Source organism: Nerophis lumbriciformis, linkage group LG07, assembly GCF_033978685.3.
Source record: "Nerophis lumbriciformis linkage group LG07, RoL_Nlum_v2.1, whole genome shotgun sequence".
NCBI classification, from domain to species: Eukaryota; Metazoa; Chordata; class Actinopteri; order Syngnathiformes; family Syngnathidae; genus Nerophis; species Nerophis lumbriciformis.
In genome coordinates this window covers 34,272,546-34,293,401 of record NC_084554.2, presented here as the reverse complement: position 1 = coordinate 34,293,401, position 20,856 = coordinate 34,272,546, and the positions used below count along the sequence as shown (strand labels likewise).

General features: G+C 38.6%; 1 protein-coding gene across 3 annotated transcripts in view; it reads left to right on the top strand.

Moving 5' to 3' along the window:
* Positions 1-20,856, top strand: part of lg07h8orf34 (linkage group 07 C8orf34 homolog) — a 108,988-nt gene that overhangs the window by 35,022 nt on the left and 53,110 nt on the right. For all 3 annotated transcript variants that reach the window (XM_061964740.1, XM_061964742.1, XM_061964741.1), the window contains exons 4-8: positions 1,087-1,197; positions 1,359-1,387; positions 1,456-1,619; positions 6,376-6,542; positions 17,368-17,503. In XM_061964740.1, the coding sequence (XP_061820724.1) occupies positions 1,087-1,197; positions 1,359-1,387; positions 1,456-1,619; positions 6,376-6,542; positions 17,368-17,503 (607 nt within the window). The remainder of the gene's footprint in view (positions 1-1,086; positions 1,198-1,358; positions 1,388-1,455; positions 1,620-6,375; positions 6,543-17,367; positions 17,504-20,856) is intronic.

The following is a 20,856-nucleotide window of genomic DNA, read 5'->3' as shown; positions in this document are numbered from 1 at the left end:
TATTTTGGAAATTGGGAAAATTGCCAGCGAGCACGCCAGTCGCAGTCGCCTCACTCATTTTTGTACTGACATATGCATTGATCATATAACGGTTAAGGCAAAAGAGCGTGTGCGGTCAAAATATAGTGCATGATTAATCTAATTGTGTGCATGATTAATTAGGTATTTTTTTGTGATTAATCACATGAGTTAACTTGTAAATTTTGAGAGCCTTAATTTATATCATTTAAAAATGATAAATTATAATTATAAAAATATTGCTAAAAAGAAACTTTGCTGTACAGCAAATATGACATTGCAGGTGTACTTAGTACTGCGGTGACGCTGCAGTGAGTGAAAACGCTTGAGACGATGAGGTTGGGTCAAATCTGGAGCAAGTAGCACGCATTTGAATAATTTAACATGAAGTCTATTTCAGACTGAGGTCAGTGCATCGCTCACTATCACAGACAGGAAACGAGGGTAAAAAAAAGTGAACATAAGAAGTAAAGTAATGGACATGGAGACACGTTGAAGCACTTTTTCGCGGCGTTCACCCTCACAGCTTCACTTGATGTCAAACGGCATTAAAAATACATTTGATAGGTGTTTTGGTGCGCGGCGCTCATGAAAAATGGAAAGTGAAGCGATCATCAGTTTTCTGCATGACTGTATCAGCAACACAACAGCTGTGTGGTCATGAAGACGCCTCTTCTTTAACTGTTTAAAGATTGTTCTTCAGGTGATGCTCTATAAACTTTATAGGGAATTAGTTCAGCAGTTTTAAGGAACAAAACATATATCCTAGAAAATGCTGGCCAGGATGTAAAAAGACAAGCAGGATATTGTCTTGGCATCAACACTTAGAAAGTGCGTCTCATATTTCTATAGAAGAAACTGGCTGGTTCTTTTAATAGAGCCAGCAGCTTATATAATGCAGATGGTTGAGAGGCTGAGCAATGTCAGTACATCACCATATATGGGTCACTTCACGACTCCTCTTTGACATGTCAATCAAAGAGGATGCCAGACAATGTTTACCTTGCTCGTGTAGGTGGTATGTGTACCGTTTTTGAAAAGATGCATATTTAACCTCTGCTTCCTCAGTGCCTCAGTGCCCATCCTGGGATTGGAGGGACAGCCGCGACTTTGACGAGCTCAACCACATTTTGCTGGAGAGCAAAAAGCTGGGCCGGGCCCTGGAGAGCCTTTCTCGCAGTGAGTGTCTTTTAATTCATCTTGATGCGCACCACTGAAGCAGCAGCAAATGTCAGTATAAAGCAAATCCCACGGAGGGTTTAGCAGCTGAGCTCTACAAGATTGTTGGATTATTGTATCTGATGCTTCCCCTTTTAAAGCTTTCTCCTCCTTTCTTGTAGGTATTGCTGTCTCTGATGACCTAGACCAGGTACATCGCAACACAGCATCACATGTTAGCGTCTGCATTTAAATTCCACTCATCTTCTACCATTTTAGAACCTGGGAAGCTTCAACTCTTTGCTACGCCCCAGAGTAGTGGGGGAGTGGATCGGTCGAGCCGATGAGGATGCCGACCCGTTGGCCGCAGAGATGCTGCACCCGCCTCTCCCTCGCAGCAAAAACGACGTCTGTTGGAGCGGAGACGGCCTTCCCATTAACAGGTCAGCAACAGAGACACAATCAATAAGAGCAGCTGTGGATTACCTGTGTATACCAGTGTTGCTCAAATAGGTGAGGTATCGGAAGGGGCGCCAGCATCAGGGGAGATTTCCATTATTTGTGTCCACGCTTTAGTATTCATGTCATGTCATGTCAGCAATGCTCAAGCTAATCTACAAGCTCCCTGTTCTTCTCAGTAGAAGTAGTAAGTACCGTATTTTTCGGAGTATAAGTCGCTCCAGAGTATAAGTCGCCCCGGCCGAAAATGCATAATAAAGACGGAAAAAAACATATATATAAGTCGCACTGGAGTATAAGTCGCAATTTTTGGAGAAATGTATTTGATAAAACCCAACACCAAGAATAGACATTTGAAAGGCAATTTAAAATAAATAAAGAATAGTGAACAACAGGCTGAATAAGTGTACATTATATGATGCATAAATAACCAACTGAGAACGTGCCTGGTATGTTAACGTAACATATTATGGTAAGAGTCATTCAAATAACTATAACATATAGAACATGCTATACGTTTACCAAACAATCTGTCACTCCTAATCGCTAAATCCCATGAAATCTTATACGTCTAGTCTCTTACGTGAATGAGCTAAATAATATTATTTGATATTTTACGGTAATGTGTTAATAATTACACACATAAGTCGCTCCTGAGTATAAGTCGCACAAACTATGAAAAAAAACTGCGACTTATAGTCCAAAAAATACGGTATGTCAAAATATGTTAAAATAATATCTAAACAGCAGACATGTATCCACAAAAGTATGGAAAAAGCTGTTGATGGTGTGTTTGACAGAGTAGCAGTAGTATGAAAAAAAACTGCGACTTATAGTCCGAAAAATACGGTACACATGTACTTACTACTTCTACCCAGCTGGGGTATCAAGTACACAGGAACACATGTGTAATTACTAGTTCTACCCTCTGATTGTCTAGCAACCAGTTCAGGGTGTATCCGTCCTCTGGCCTGAAGTCAGCTGGGATAGGCTCAAGCTCACCTGTTACCCTAATGAGGACAAGCGGTATAGAAAGTAAAACAAGTTGACTTTATATGCTGAATTGTGTTTCATTGTTAAACCATATCTAATTGCATTTATTATCCCCAAAGTATGTGAAAATACAATCTAAACATCACAAATTGCCACAATTTCAGGCGGCCATTTTGAATATTCCGCTCCGAATGTCGTTGGCAATTTCCGTAGACTCTGGGTCAGATTACGCCACAAGGGGAGCACCGCTGCACTCTGACCTTATGAGCAGATCACTGACACTGTAAATACACAAACCTTGGAAAGAGATGTGCTGTTTATCATTCACAATCTCTATGCAAGACAAGAACAACCAATGTTTTTCTTTTTTTTTATGCATTCAAAATCGTAAATAGATTAAAAAAAAAAGTCAGCTAACAATTGAATCAACGGGGGCTCCTCTATTTCGCCCAAAAGGCCTCTACATAACCACCCAAAACATGCCAACAATTACATGTTGTGACCTGAATATTAACCAAATATTAGCGATATTGTTATTATAAGCGCTAATGCAGACAAACTATTTTTAGCGGTGCATTGATCACATTTCCTTTTAACCCTTTGTGATGATTGTGATTTATTCTTTATCTAAAACGGGAAGTAACAAAATCTTATCAGTCGACATCCTTGTGAGAGCAGACATTGTACAGTCGTTGTATTATGTTCGTACTTTGTATTTTTTTTTTAGCACTTAGCAATACTGCTATATGATGTTTGTGTTTCACTAAAGCTGGATCTGTTCGGCACACAGCTTCTAAAACTTGTAGCTCATCTTCCTTATATTCAGGCTCAAAAATATCAGGTTCTGGATCATTATTGTCCCCAAAGTAAACATTGTTGGCTCTCATGAAGTCTACAAGATTAGCAGTGTTGTTGTTGGTGAAGGGAACGGGGGTCTCCCTAGGTACGTCATGGATCACGTGACTGGCATGCTCATTATCTCTCAAAATTGCTCTGGAATCTCCGTGAGATTTATTTTATTTTGATCATATCTACAAAACCCAAAACCAGTGAAGTTGGCACGTTGTGTAAGTCATAATTAAAAACAGAATACAATGATTTGCAAATCCTTTTCAACTTATATTCAATTGAATAGACTGCAAAGAAAATATATTTAATGTTCGAACTGAGAAACTTAATATTTTTTTGCAAATAATCATTAACTTAAAATTTAATGGCAGCAACACATTGCAAAAAAGTTGTCACAGGGGCATTTTTACCACTGTGTTACATGGCCTTTCCTTTTAACAACACTCAGTAAACGTTTGGAAATTAAGGGGACCAATTTTTGAAGGTTCTCAGGTGGAATTCTTTCCCATTCTTGATTGATGTACAGCTTAAGTGGTTCAACAGTCCGGGGTCTCAGTTTTAGACTTCATATTGCGCTACACATTTTCAATGGGAGACAGGTCTGGCCTACAGGCAGGCCAGTGTAGTACCCGCACTCTTTTACTATGAAACCACGCTGTTGTAACATGTGGCTTGGTATTGTCTTCCTGAAATACGCAGGGGCGTCCATGATAACGTTGCTAGGATGGCGACATATGTTGCTCCAAAATCTGTATGTACCTTTCAGCATTAATGGTGCCTTCACAGATGTGCAAGTTACCCATGCCTTGGGCAGTAATACACCTCCATACCTTCACAGATGCTGGCTTTTGAACTTTGCGCCTATAACAATCCGCATGGTTATTTTCTTCTTTTGGTCCGGAGGACACAATGTCCACAGTTTCCAAAAACAATTTGAAATGTGGACTTGTCAGACCACAGAACACTTTTCCACTTTGCATCAGTCCATCGTAGATGAGCTTAAGCCCAGCGAAGCCGACAGTGTTTCTGGGTGTTGTTGATAAATGGCTTTCGCTTTGTATAATAGAGTTTTAACTTGCACTTACAGATGTAGCAACCAACATTAGTTACTGACAGTGGTTTTCTGAAGTGTTCCTGAGCTCATGTGGTGATATCCTTTACACACTGATGTCGCTTTTTGATGCAGTACCGCCTGAGGGATCGAAGGTCTGTAATATCATCGCTTACGTCCAGAGATTTCTCCAGATTCTCTGAACCTTTTGATGATATTACAGACCGTAGATGGTGAAATCCCTAAAGTCCTTGCAATAGCTCGTTGAGAAATGTTATTCTTAAACTGTTTGACAATTTGCTCACGCATTTGTTCACAAAGTGGTGACCCTCGCCCCATCCTTGTTTGTGAATGACTGAGCATTTCATGGAAGCTGCTTTTATACCCAATCATGGCACCCACCTGTTCCCAATTAGCCTGTTCACCTGTGGGATGTTCCAAATAAGTGTTTGATGAGCTTTCCTCAACTTTTTCAGTCTTTTTTGCCACTTGTGCCAGCTTTTTTGAAACATGTTGAAGGCATCAAATTCCAAATTAGCTAATATTTGCAAAAAATAACAAAGTTTTCCAGTTTGAACATTAAATATCTTGTCTTTGCAGTCTATTCAATTGAATATAAGTTGAAAAGGATTTGCAAATCATTGTATTCTGTTTTTATTTACAATTTACACAACGTGCCAACTTCACTGGTTTTGGGGCTTGTAAGACCGCCCACAAAACAGCGCATCCTGACTAGGTTAGAAAGCAGCTCGAAAATGGTTTGTAAAACATCAACTATGTCACATTTTGACCAAATAACCACCATTACATATTATGTAGACCACAAGGAAGTGTTATAAATGTGGAAAAAAATCATAATATGACCCCTTTAAGTAGACTTTTGAATGTGACTGACCTCTGCTGCCTGAGGAACTGAATGACTGATACAGTTATCACATTTCAATAGCTCCATCCAAAATGCTCGCCGCGCCATCTCTTCTTGCTTATTCTGGATAAAAAACAGTGTCAGTTCATTTCTGCGTTGCTCAAGGCTGAAAGAAATGCACAGCTTTCTATCTAAATATTTATTCAACCTCTCTCCAGGCATTTTTTGTGCTTTATGTGTGCTAAACATTTAGCGTCCAAATTACTTGTGTGTGCCAGAGAGATATAATTTGTACTAGAGCGTATGAGGTGACTAATTAGAGGAATATGGATTATGAAAGCATAAATCATGTGGAAGCCTGAGCTGACGTACATACACTGTTAATCTCATTATCTTCCTGTATGCAGAGAAATCACTTTGTTAGCAGCCTGAGTGAGAAGTTCCCACATTTAAGAACTGTATAGGAATAGCACCCTAATATAGATAATGATCCATTTCATAACTTTTATTATTGTGGCGGACGTTTGGTGTTTCTTACTGTACAGCATATTGTCTCCCAAGAATCATTAGCTGAGATAATGTAAATACCCTTCCTCCGCTAATCCACCTACTCAGCTGGAGGGATCTGGGAATTGATTTCTCTAATAAAGAGTTAATGCACAAGTCAGCCTCCTTAATTGTGTCTGTACGCTACGTCTGATTTTATATTAAATTAAATGAGAGGGAGATAATTCACCTGAAAAGAGAGACTCCTGTGGGTAATGCAAGCTCATTTGTTGTATTACCTTTGATAAATTGCATTTAATTAAAAGCAGACTGATATCGTGCTCCCCTATAATAAATGTAATGGGTTGTTTGTCGTGTGAATAGTAATAGTGCAAGTACAGAGCCTTGTGGTACTCACCTACCACACTCTAGCATGCGTTGAACGCAAGCTCTAATAACTGCCCTCTTTGTGCTTTTTCTTCCCTGTCCCGGGCAGTCTAAAGATGAAGGCCAAGAGCAAAGGGCTAAAAGAGCAACAGCAGCATCACAAAAAGCTCCTGGCCGCCATGTTGTCTCAGGACTCGTTCAATTCGCTGCACAGTCCGACGCCTTTTATCGCAGAGGAGGAAATGGAAGATGAGGACGAGGCCATGGAGCTTTTGGGTAATTTGATTTAACTTTCATGCAGCATTTTCTTGATTTATACTTTCGCCATATTGTACTCAGCAGCCAGGACAGATGTATAAACCGATTTCCTGGGTTACAAAAGCCTTATTTATTTATTTATAAGTTCCATTGCTTTTTTTGTTTTGTTGTTTTCATCACACCTTTCTCCTTTGTCATCACTGGTACATGCAAAAATCAGTTAAGGACAAACGGTATTGAGTTATCCCTCAAATTAAAGCCTTTGATGAGGGCTTTCAAGATCTATAATTATTTTGTCAGTATGTTATCATATGACGACGCATTAACCAACAAACTTTTTTTTTGCCTTCAAATGTCACCAATCTCCATTGGCGGTCCCCTTTTCCGTATCGACCGCCACTCTCAGGACTATAAACCTGATTAAAGTGGATCCGGCATGTGGCGTGTGGCAGGAGACCCACTGGAGGATTTGCAGGCCTCATTTATAAAGAAGGTCCGACTGAATGTGTGCCACGGATGACTGATGGCCACCAACAGGGAGGGCGATATTTGTGATACTCTATTGATCCTCGAAGGGGAGATTGATGCTCTCTTCGCTGCTATCCTCTTGAGTGCTGCAAGAACATGCATGCTCACTGGCTATGCTGCCTTGCAATGCATTGACTCACTCTCTTTATTGTATGTGCTAGATTATTTGTTATTTGCACCTGACTATTTATTTATGTACAGTTACATTTAAATTCCTTTGCACACGCTTGCTGTACTTGCAAGGTTTGAAAGCGTTTGCACAGGTTGCCCTCTAGTGATGTAGAAGTGCCATTGCAGTTGAGGTGACTAAAGTTTTACATTTAATCTTTTAAAGTTGTTAGAATTATACAAAATATTTATTTATGATAAAAAATATATATTTTCATTCTTTTATAAAGTATTTATGTAATGAATAACCTTCAAAATAAGTTTTTCAACATTTTGAGAGCCCTCTAGACATCAAATAACAACGTTTCGTCACCTTTACACTCTTGTAATTATATAGTAATGCTGTCTAAGGCTGAGCCAATCAGTGGACATGATACTAAACAGCACGCTCTCATTGGTTTGGTCTCATCTAGTGGCCAACACTACTGGAGTATTGTTATTTTTGCTTTATTTAGCCAGTTTTATGCTTGAAAATGCTTAATTAAGGACCAAAAATTGTAAAATATGCTTTAAAAGGTGGTAAAAGTATCATAAATGAATCTGTGAAGTGGTGAAGCCGCAATATTTGAAATGCGATGTGGCGAGGGATAACTGTACATTATGTTTTTATTTAATTTATTTGTTTAATTAATAATTAAAATTGCATGCTGCATTTATTTATTTGTGATATTTTGTGCAAATATCAAAACTATAAGGGATCTTCATGATTAATAATAAAATAATAATAAATAAATAAATAAAATAAACATTTATTTGAAATAAAAGAAAATTATAATTCTAAAATAAATCTGAATTGAACAGGTCAGGTCTTTTATATAATTTTAGTTTCATCAAATTATTTATATTTTTACTTTAATAAAATACATATATTGATAATATGATATATAAAAAAAAGATTGAAACAAATTGAATACTACTTATATTTGGTATATGTACAATTTACAAAATACAGTATAAGGAAATTCTCCTCAGGAATTGGTTACCTTGGAAACAGTATAACCAAACAACATCAGTCATATCACTGTGGTACATAAAGAGACGACTGTTGTGGGGTAGTTAGTTTCTACAGCGTTAAATCTTTCATTCCAATATTTTAAAAGGCCTGTGATAGATTTCATTGCTGGGCTGAGGGTGAAAGAAATTTCCCTTGTAAAAAATAAATAAATATCTTAACCACCCCGAATTTGACACCCATAAAAGTTGCAGCAGTGCCGATGGATCTGTTGATCAAAGGGTTGCTGGAGGCTCACTCTAAGCAAGTACCTGTAGGCCCCAGAAAGACTGCTGGGACTACACATACTGTATAGGCCAGTATGTTCTCCTGGCACTGTGCAGTCACCCTACATACAGTAGAAGATGTTAGATAGGCACAAGGTGACGTCATGTGCCTGGTAACACTGGAAGCATTGTGTTAAGTTGCTACAAATAGTGCAGTTAAATGCATGCATGATGATAAAACTGCACAACGAACATACAAACTATCAGTAACTGCTTAAATCAGGTCAACTTCAACCTACTCCCTTTCGGACACGTTGTATTGTGCGAGTGGTATGTGATTTACTTCATGAAGATAATATTGGTGTCAAATATTTTGATGATTTGTATCTTCTTTTTTATACCCTAATAGCTATTATTTACTCAAAATATTAGCTTCTTTCAATTGTGGTCTCTTATGGAGAAACTTTTTTAGTTTTTTATGATGTGTTTTCATTGCATTGTTTTGACAGTAAAAACAGGACAAAATAGAATCTCATTAAGTTGAATTATCAAAATCATACAGTGGTCTTCCAGGATTTTCCTCAGACAGTTTAGGTAGAAGAGAACCGTGTTGTTTACCTATAACCAAGCTCGTTTATACCTTCATTGGTAATGAACGCCTTTCATTAGCTGCACAGATTTATTAGCCACTACAGTAAAAAAAAAAAAAAAACAGAATCTCTAAGGGTCTTAAATAGTCAAAATCATCATGAATTGGATTTATAAGGTGTTTATCACAGTGATTACCACCACAGTGATTTTTATTCTTTTTAATGTATATGCACCTGGGGATAGGTTGATTGGCAACACTAAATTGGCACTAAAGTGTGTGAATGTTGTCTGTCTGTCTGTGTTGGCCCTGTGATGAGGTGGCGACTTGTCCAGGGTGTACCCCGCCTTCCGCCCGAATGCAGCTGAGATAGGCTCCAGCACCCTCCGCGACCCCAAAAGGGACAAGCGGTACAAAAATGGATGGATGGATGATTTTGAGACTATTTTTTGGTTGCAAAAATAGTATAAAAACGGTCATTATCCATTGTTAATTTTTATTATTACATATATTTTATAATGTTTATTTGATTATACATGTTTACAAATAAAAAAGTCACTTAAGATAACTTATTAAAAAAAATAAAAAAATTATGTTTATAGATTGACCCAAAGAGGGACAAGCGGTAGAAATGGATGGATGCTCTTGTATGTACAGTACGGGACGGCGTGGCGCAGTGGAAGAGTGGCCGTGCGCGACCCGAGGGTCCCTGGTTCAATCCCCACCTAGTACCAACCTCGTCATGTCCGTTGTGTCCTGAGCAAGACACTTCACCCTTGCTCCTGATGGGTGCTGGTAGCGCCTTGCATGGCAGCTCCCTCCATCAGTGTGTGAATGTGTGTGTGAATGGGTAAATGTGGAAGTAGTGTCAAAGCGCTTTGAGTACCTTGAAGGTAGAAAAGCGCTATACAAGTACAACCCATTTATCATTTATTTACAGTAGGTATATCTACTTTTGACCAGTAGAGGGCAGCCTTGTTCCTGGCACCCAATAATCATGTATTTCTGCTACTTAGTTTAGTTTTGTTTTATTCCCAAAACACAAGAACCACCGCTCATGTCACTTGACCCAAGTGTGATGACTAATGCGTTGTGATGTCAAACTCTTTCTGTGGCGCCCTCATCTGTGCGGTTAAAGTAATTTAAAAGCTTTTCACCAACTTCAATAAAACTTTCCATAATCCTCCGAGCTGTGATGTGCATCGTCGCCATCTGATTCCCATCACGGCGGCAGACTTGTGCGGGATTAGGGACGTGTCTTTGTGGTCCCCGTGTGTGACTGTGTGTTGGTGTGTGGTGGAGGGGGGTTGTCATATAAAAGGCTGAGACATAATTAGGTAATATACAGTATTTTGTGATATTGTTTTTATTACAAAGCCAAACAAACGTGTCCGCCGCTACGTCGCACATCAAAGTGAGCGTCTGAGTGAGTGGCGGCTGTGTGCTGCAGGCTTAATGAAACACACATGTCGCCTGTACATGTGAGGGCAGTTGAAGTGTGATGTATGTACCACTTAGTCGCACAAGCATGTTATCCTGTGTGTGACTGAGGCCCTGTGTTAGCTATATGCTCAATTATTTCCCATAGGTGAGGCGTCCATGCTCCACGTGTGAGGTAGATGTCTGTCAACGCATCATTATAGAAGGTGTGCATGAAGTTATTTGTGGAGGCTAATTTTGTGAATTGTATGAATTACATGGAAACTTCCAGTCAGAGAGTAAGATTTGGGCTTTATATTTGTATTCGTCCCGGCTTTGCTGAGTGATTGCAGCGCAGAATTCCTCAATGCTCGGGCCTTTTGTGGGCGCTGCATTGCTAGAATAGTTTCCATTTCTCTAAACCCTTCGTTTCATTTACCTGCTTTGTCTCATGAGTTGACACAAGGAGCACGCATGACTGCCATCCCCTTACCTCCACTCCCCCCTTTGCAGTGTCCACAGATGTTTGTTGTGTCTAGTCCCATGTAGCGTCATGGCTGTCACCGTAACTCACTCTTCAACATTCATAAATCCTTAGAAAACATCTCAAATGAACTGTATAGCAGATGCAGTAACATACACTATATTGCCAAAAGTATTTGGCCACCTGCCTTGACTCACATATGAACTTGAAGTGCCATCCCATTCCTAATCCATAGGGTGCAATACGATGTGGGTCCACCTTTTGCAGCTATTACAGCTTCAACTCTTCTGGGAAGGCTGTCCACAAGGTTGCGGAGTGTGTTTATAGGAATTTTCGACCATTCTTCTAAAAGCGCATTGGTGAGGTCACACACTGATGTTGGTGGAGAAGGCCTGGCTCTCAGTCTCTGTTCTAATTCACCCCAAAGGTTTTCTATCGGGTTAAGGTCAGGACTCTGTGCAGGCTAGTCAAGTTCATCCACACCAGACTCTGTCATCCATGTCTTTATGGACCTTGCTTTGTGCACAGTCATGTTGGAAGAGGAAGGGGCACGCTCCAAACTGTTCCCACTAAATTGGGAGCATGGAATTGTCAAAATGTTTTGGTATTCTGGAGCATTCAAATTTCCTTTCACTGGAACTAAGGGGCCAGCCCAACTCCTGAAAAACAACCCCACACCATAATTCCTCCTCCGCCAAATTTCACACTCGGCACACTGCAGTCCGAAATGTAGCGTTCTCTTGGCAACCTCCAAACCCAGACTCGCCCATCACGTTGCCAGATGGAAAAGCGTGATTCATCACTCCAGAGAAGGCGTCTCCACTGCTCTAGAGTCCAGTGGCGACGTGCTTTACACCACTGAATCCGACGCTTTGCTTAGGACTTGTTGATGTATGGCTTAGATGCAGCTGCTCTCTACGTACTGTACGTGGGCTAATTGGAAGGTCACATGTTTGGAGCTCTGTAGCAACTGACTGTGCAGAAAGTCTTTGCATTATGCCCTTCAGCATCCGCTGACCCCTCTATGTCAGTCTACGTGGCCCACCACTTGGTGGCTGAGTTGCTGTTGTTCCCAAACTCTTTCATTTTCTTATAATAAAGCCGACAGTTGATTTTGGAATATTTAGGAGCGAGGACATTTCACAGGTGGTATCCTATGACAGTTCCACGCTGGAAATCACTGAGCTGAGCCCATTCTTTCACAAATGTTTGTAGAAATAGTCTCCATGCCTAAGTGCTTGATTTTATACACCTGTGGCCGGGCCAAGTGATTAGGACACCTGATTCTCATCATTTGGATGGGTAGATGAATACTTTTGGCAATATAGTGTATCTTGCATGGAATGGAACACAATCATGTGTGTCTCCTAAGCTCAAGAAAAATATGACGTCCTACCATAGATACTCTTAAACAACACTATTTCTGAGGCGATTCTGAGATGTCTTTATCTATACACTTTTATGTCACAATTGAATTACTGCTCTGTATTAGATATAAAATTAAAATAAAATTGACACCTGCATTAAGCAAAAGGAAAGAAAACTACCCTTAATCAGGGATTGCGGCCTAAAATGCCTGAATTGGAGGCAGCTTATTCAGAAAGTTGCAATGTTTTCAAACACTTTAAAACAATTTGTGGTTCTATGAATTCATCAATGTTTTAAGTGTTCTTTGTTGCATTAACCTTAAAAAGCACCAGATGTTAACAAAAATTGAAAACAAATACTGTATTGATGTTTTACTCGTTTTATACACCACAGACTTAAAATTAGACACTAGATGGCAGTTAAAGCATATGCTCACAGCTCGCTGTCAAATTACTGTACTGTTTTAATTAATTTGAACTGATGATAAAAGCCCTGCGATGAGATGGCGACTTGTCCAGGGTGTACACCGCCTTCCGCCCGATTGTAGCTGAGATAGGCTCCAGCGCCCCCCGCGACCCCAAAGGGAATAAGGGGTAGAAAATGGATGATGATAATAGTAATTACAAATTATAATTAATGAAAGAAACATCCACAAATGCTTACTTGTTGTCTGCTGTATGCTCTGTTGTAGACAAGTTGCAGTGTATGTTTTTCACTTGAGAAGTGTTTGTCCATCTTAAACATTCATTTATGTTCCATCGCCTTTGCCCTGTACGTTAAAGCGTTTATGAATCGTTGAGAGTAATCTTTAACAGTCATTTTTGTCTGTAAATAAAAGACATTGAATGATTATTATCACATGTCAAGATCTCTAACATGTAAATGTTGGCTCTTTGTCAGCATTGCAAATAAAACATGTTCTTAATTGCCTTACCATGGAGGTTTCAAGTTGAAATAGTTATATGAATGCATGTAAAGTATGAGTAAATGATTGTATACTACATTACTTAGAAGGCTTAACACTGTAGATAGGAACATAGAGTAGGTGTAAACCCCGCGGTAAGAAGACAATTGAGCCGTTCAAACAATGAAGAGTTGATGTATTGTTACATGTTGTTGTTCCTGTTTCATCTACACAAGAAACAAACATAGTTGTGAATAGACACTTGACATGTGTGTTTAATCGCAGTTTAGAGACAAATTTGATTGGCCAAAATGTGTGTGGAAGTTGCGCGTATCGTACCAAGTTGCGAGGCCACACATAATTTGCGGGTACAGCTTGGATTTGTGTTAATGTGCATGAATTTGCATGAATCGCAAATTCCTGCTTGCTTCAGTCGTAGACAAAAGTTTGAACAAGTTTTACTTCTGGGCTTCTTGGTTTCTATGAAAATATCTTCAAGTCATATTTCGCACAACGAACACGCTGTGTTAAAAGTAATGATTTGTTTTATTGTTGTGTAGTATGACGCGTAGTGACTAACATGGGCAAAACTAAAAGTGTGACCATTTGATTAGATTTGCACCTTTCATTTCCTACATCTTAAACTCATAACAATCTGAAGAGAAAAAAAAAGCACATGCCAACTAAAGTCAACATGATTATTTTCATGACAATTGAGTGGTCATGTGATCAGACTCAGCTATCACAATAGTGGGTGTGCGTGTAAAAACATTATTTAACGACCCCTGAGGCATAAATCACTTGTGTATAGACAGCAACCTGGTATCTTGTATTCTCATGTTGTCTGAAATTGCTCATCTGTAAATAAAAAGAGCAGTCAGCAGGAACACGGTGTTGTATTTCACATGAGATGTCAGCGCAGGACATGTACCCAGTGACCTCTTGAGCGTCTGACATTTGCTTTCTCTATCCTTCACGCTTTTTGTCTCACCGACAAAAGATCTAAGCTGACATGCAGCCGTGTCCACTGTTTGTTTTTCTGTATTTCATGTGCCTTTTTTTTTACATTAACGCAGCGACAATCTGGCACGGCGTGTTTGTTCTTGGCCAAAGACGGCAACGAGGTTCAAAAGAGATGATGAAAGTGGTCGTGTTGAAAGTTCCCATGACCAGTTAACTACTCACTTTCTCTGGTTCTGCCTCCTTTGAAATGGGGATTGTGACCTCCTGCTTGCCAAATAGTGATGTACCTCAGCATATAAAAGACTCTTTCTTTAATTTATTTTTTTAATTGAAATATTTTGAATCTTTAATATTACTGAAATAACAACTGGTAGATCATTAGATAAGATAAGATGTCACTATAGACATCTTATGTTTGGGTCAACACAGTAATTATAAAGGAGAACAATAACTGTTTATTACTGATCAGATTGAAACATTTTCCTCTGTTAAATTAACATTAAGAGTGACCATACACACTTACTCTAAGGATCCAAAAGAGGTCTACTCATAAGTCAGAAATAAATGTATTTGTCTTTTTACTTTCCAACGCTTGAAGTCTTTTAACAACTTCAGATGTATCTGTTGATATAAAATTTTTATTATTGGTTATGTGTATTATCTTTTATAGCCTTTTTGTCAAAAATTATGTTTTTTTAATAATGGGGAAAATGCAAAATATGCAATATTTCTAAAAAAAAAAAAAAAAAAAAAAAAAAGTTGCACAGTGGAATATTTGAGGTTAGGTAATTACAGCTTCGAAAAAGTCAGTAATTCATGACAACATTGATTTTGATACAGTGGCCAAGTAGACAAAAATTATTTTTACAGTGCCTACCGAGCTAAAATGAAAAAGCCGGCAGGACTTGGTTGAGTTATAGAGTTCCCCCAAGTCTTTTATATATTTCGGCCATATTATACATAACTGCCAAAGATGGCAGTTGTTAGGGCAGCACGGTGGAAGAGGGGTTAGTGCATCTGCCTCACAATACGAAGGTCATGAGTAGTGCTGGGTTCATCCCGGGCTCGGGATCTTTCTGTGTGGAGTTTGCATGTTCTCCCCGTGACTGCGTGGGTTCCCTCCGGGTACTCCGGCTTCCTCCCACTTCCAAAGACATGCACCTGGGGATAGGTTGATTGGCAACACTAAATTGGCCCTAGTGTGTGAATGTGAGTGTGAATGTTGTCTGTCTATCTGTGTTGGCCCTGCGATGAGGTGGCGACTTGTCCAGGGTGTACCCCGCCTTCCGCCCGATTGTAGCTGAGATAGGCTCCAGCGCCCCCCGCGACCCCGAAGGGAATAAGCTGTAGAAAATGGATGGATGGATGGATAGATGGCAGTTTAACTCATTTACGCTTGTCAAAGCTATGAGATTATCTGGCGCCATCTGGTGGTTAAGGGGTGCAATTACACCAAAACAAAATGTTCTTGTTTTTTAATCGATAAAAATTAGATTAATTTGGTTTTCATGGAAAAAACATATTAATATAGCAAGATTACAGTCTGTTTTAAAGAGTTCTTAAAGAGGAACTGCACTTTTTTTTTTAGATTTTGCCTATCTTTTACAATCATTATGAGAGCCAAGAAGACAAAAGTTTTTTGGTTTTTTTTGCATTTTAACTTGTAAAAATCGGCTCATTCTTGATGGCTAGCAATGCAGCTAATGGGAGCAATCAATTATATCGCTAAATCACTTAAAAAATACATTTGAAACCGTCAACAATACTTAATTTACTTTCTGTAACCTGTATAATAACCAGCGACATTGTTCTTGTAAGAGCGAACTTTGAGGAACTCTTTTTATTGTGTAATAACACATCTGCGTGCTACGGTATTAGCTGTAAAAGCTAACTAGGGCAAGAGATAAGCAAGCTTCTATGTCAGCACTAAACATGTTTGAGTTTGTAATGCGCAACACTGCGATAGGACACCACTCTTTAGTACAGAAAAACATGAACAACAGTATCTGTAAAGTATTAGCCCACGTTCCATGTTTTGTTTGTACACAGCTTTCGAGACAGTGTATGCTGTCTGTCGTGATACACCCATGACATCCTGCGTGTGTCATGATCAATATAAAGTGTGACTTACTCGATAGACAGTTGCATGTTTGTTTCAGCTGGCCGGCGACGTTTTTTCCGCTTTTATTTGGGTAAGCACTCCATTTATGTCAAAATAGCTTGTCTCCAAATTCCACATTTTGTAGCTTTGAGTCACTTTCCCCTCACTCTATCGGCTTATGTCTGCTCCAACGTCTCAGTCTTCCTTTGTGCTGGCTTCCAGAAGCAGTAGTTCATCCTCCGTTCATTCAGCTTTAAAAAGATAAGGTTGTGAATCCTCATTTGTCCAAAAATAGTCATCTTTGTTGTTTGTTACAGAATCTGCTATGATTAGAACACATGCCTTTGTTTCCGTAGGTAGAACACAACGTTGTTGCCAGAAGTCGGAAGTGCGCTGCTATGAAAACGGAAATAAATACGCAGAGGAATAAGTTCTGGCAATTATTAAAATGACCAAAAATATGGTAAATATTGTACATAATACATATTGTTATGAACGTGTCTGTTACTACATTATATATAGACTTGAGTGAGTATATAAAACGTTGATAGACAGATTTGAAGTTGTTTTAGAGGGCTTTGAAGGCTACAACGGTGACTCCCATTACACGCATCTTCCAACCGTTTTTTATCATCTTTAAAATTCTAAAAAAAAACACACGTGTCTTTCATAATGATTGTAAACGATAGGCAAAATTACAAAAAAGTGCAGTTTAGATTTAAGAGAAAGTGTATATACTTTGTTTATATCCTATTCTAACAATGTTGCAATTATAAACGTACTGCAGTTTTTGTAAAAAAAATAAATAAAAAAAACTTGTAAAAACTCGAGGCAAAATTTCAGACGTCTAACCTTCAAACTGAACAATCTTATCATATGAGGAACACATGCTGGTTTTGGGCCCTAGAGGTGCACAGGGGTTAATAGGCTTTAAAACGTATCTTTGTTAATGCAAAGACTTTTAACCAAAAAAAGGCAATGTCTTGATTAGTGGCAGACAAACTTCACACTTGAATAAATGTATGTTTTCTTGAGGAGAGGACACGATTCAGACAAAAAACTAATGTATTCTTGTGCTTTTGCGCTTTTTGTCTTATGCAGAGGACCTGGATGACCTGCGTATGGAAGGCGTGAGCGGCTTGGCACCATCCGGTTGTAAGTTCAGTCAGGGGCGCAGCTCCTATCATACGGAACCTCAGGCCAAAGTGACGCTGAACATCTGCTCTCGATGTGCCAGGTACGAAGTGAACACCTGGATGAGCCATATTTACAATTTCAGCCATTTAGGGTCTGGAGCTACGTTTGGGAAACCCTGCAAGTGTGGGCATGACTTGTTCTCTCGATGCCAGTCTGAGATAAACTGGTATCTGTTGGAAGCGACGCCATGCCGTCATGTGCCCGCACTGCTCGCGTTGTTTGGGGTTCACACTTGTTTGTTTCCTTCTCGGCTTTCTTGCTGTATGCTTATCAGTTAGTTTCTGTGCGCATGCACGCACACACACACACACACACACACACACACACACACACACTGGAATGTTTTCACAAGTCCCGCAGGAGGATGAATGCTATCGCAAGATTGTTTGTTGGTTGTTTATCAACTTGGGGTTTTTAGGTGCATCGTTTATGTTTGCTGTTTTGCTGACTATTACTGCTGGACAAAGGTTCAGCTGTATTGTCGTTTCTTTTCTTGTTTGGTTACTCCATCTTTGTCACTACTCATTACTCCTACTTCTGTTTGACAATGTATTATTTTAGACTTCATGACCATGCAGATATTTTATTAACATCGGCACCCATTCGTAGTTTGAGCATTGTTTTACAAAATAATGCCCAAATGACCCCTTCACCTGTGTCTGTGGTCCGTTTGACCACAGATACAGGTGAAGGGGTCATTTTCCGTGTGTCAGGGCCATTCATGTACAAGGGAGTACAATATATAATAACACCTTGCATTTTTGTTGCACTTTACTTGTTGCTTATAAAGATTCTAACTTAATTTGATTTAGTTTTATTGTATTAATATCTAATATTGTTATAATCAAAAAATAATTGTGTTATATGTCACTATGAAAGCTCTTTAAAAAAAATTAAGCACTATATTATTCAATATGTTATAAATAAATAAATAAAACCATGAAATATAATAACTTTAGATGTGTCAAACAATTAATTACTAAAATTTATTTGGTCACACTTTTTACTTGCTTGCAACAAATGCAATTTTATTGTCACAATGTCATGGGAGGACATTTAAAAAAATGTTTTACTTGAATGCACGTCATTTATTTGTTCATAACTTGCTAACACTGTTATCTAAAGTCCTTATCAGGGTGTATTTTGAGGTGAAATTTGTCATAGAGATACCTCCTTATAACATAACAGTGCAAAGCTGCGCGCACTGACTTATTTTGTGCGCATGGATGTGGTTGTACATGTTAATGCGATCATTTTTTGTGGTTAATTGCATAAGTTAAACAGCCCTAAATTAAACTAAATACATTTAAAAAAAAACTTTTTTAAATGAAAGATACCGGTGTGTGTGTGTGTGTGTGTGTGTATATATATATATATATATATATATATATATATATATATATATATATATATATATATACTGCTAATGGCTAGTGCATTATTTTTTATTTCACATTATTCAAAATATTGCATATGAAAACTGAAAAATAATTTTATATACTGCACAATTCTGAACTATAAGATGCCACTCTTTATTATGCTTTGAATTCTGCGGCTTATAAAACAGTACGGCTAATTTATGGATTTTTTTAATAATAGTTTTCATTAAACACAAGCAGACACACTGAAATTGTGTGTTATTGTTTGTGCTATGGCGCTATCTCTTGGAGGACTTAGCTCACTGCAGGTGTTGTGGGTTGAAAATGCACTTTGTCTTTTAATGCCTCGAACTGGAAGTAAAACCGTCCATAGCGTTTTTACTCAAAATTGTTTTTTATTCAACACTCCATTCAACGTTTGCAAGTTTTACTATTTAGCTAAAACATTTCTTACTTCTACCATCCCATGTGTGATGTCTCTAGGAGTGTTTTCATGCATATTTGTGTGTACTACTGTAATGTAATAAAGCTAGCGTCGTTAACATTAGCTAATACGCTATCACGTTTACAAGTGTCTGTGTTAGTATCATTAACTTACATAAGTAGTTTTTGTATTGTTTCAGTTTCAGAAATTCCTCAGTAAATTCACCAAAACGTCACCATGGAGTTATTGAGTTTGTTTAGCTGATTGGAGAGCTAGCTTCCACAGTTAGTGGGTCCATGACCATGCCTTCTGTTTTATTTGATCAGCCGTTTTAATGCCGTGTGACAGGCACCGTTTGGAAACAATTAAGGTTTGTAAATAAACATTTACAAAATCTATCTTTGTAGGTAACTGATTTCACAACGTATACATCTGCGGCTTATAGTCCGGTGCGGCTGATATATGGAAACATTTTTTTATTTTTTATTTAGTGGGTGCAGTTTATACCCGTGCGCTCTATAGACTGGAATAATGTATTAATTAATTTATTTATTTATTTTAATCACATTTTTGTAGTGCAGGTTTAAGAAAATACATTCAAAGAACCGATATGAACTATATGTTTGATGATTAAAAGTAATGAGCTTTAAGGGATTACAGTCACAAACTGAGGAGGTGTTTGTTCAGCCTCTTCTTAAATACTGCTTGATGTGATGTCTCCAACAACCACAGGGGGAAGGCTGTTCCATATTGTAATAGCAGAGTGGCGAATGCTCCTGTCGAGGCATTTGGTGTTTGACTTAGGGATTTTGGTAGTACCCACCAGGTGATGCGACCTGAGATGTGGGCTGGGGGTAGCAGTGATTTAAGATCTGCAGGACAGCTTGGAGTGTGCATTTTGTAAAGGGCAGTTATTGCTGCAACTGCTCGTCGATGACACATCTTGCTGATGGGGATTGAATGATGAAATCACAGTAATTCTTAGACTCAATGATATTATAAATAGTACATTCTTCATTTAACTCAGTGGTTCTTAACCTTATTGGAGGTACCGAACCCCACCAATTTCATATGCTCATTCACCGAACCCTTCTTTAGTGAAACATTTAAAAAAATAATAGTTTCAAATTCAAGACAAAGTTATGTTTTTTTTATTGGTGCATAAAATTAACCGTGCATGAACATCACCTTGTTCAAAGAACAAAGCCAACACATGAACTCACAAGATATTACACACCTGCAAATCAGATGGAAAATTAGAGGGAACATTGTTTGGGGGTATCCATAATACGCCGATAGGGAGAAGTTTTTATTTACACGATGAGTTGGGTGTGTCTTGACCTCCGCGGCGGAGGCTCCGCCGAACCCCTGAGGCCGACTCACCGAACCCCTAGGGTTCGATCGAACCCAGGTTAAGAACCACTGATTTAACTGCATGTTTTTAATAATATATATGTATTTGTATACATTATACTGTATATAATTTTTACTCTAAATGACAGATATCACTTCTGTTTTAATATTTTTGATGTCTCTCAAAGAATTTTTGTGATGTTATAAGACCGTTTTACTGGTCAAAAAGACCACTAA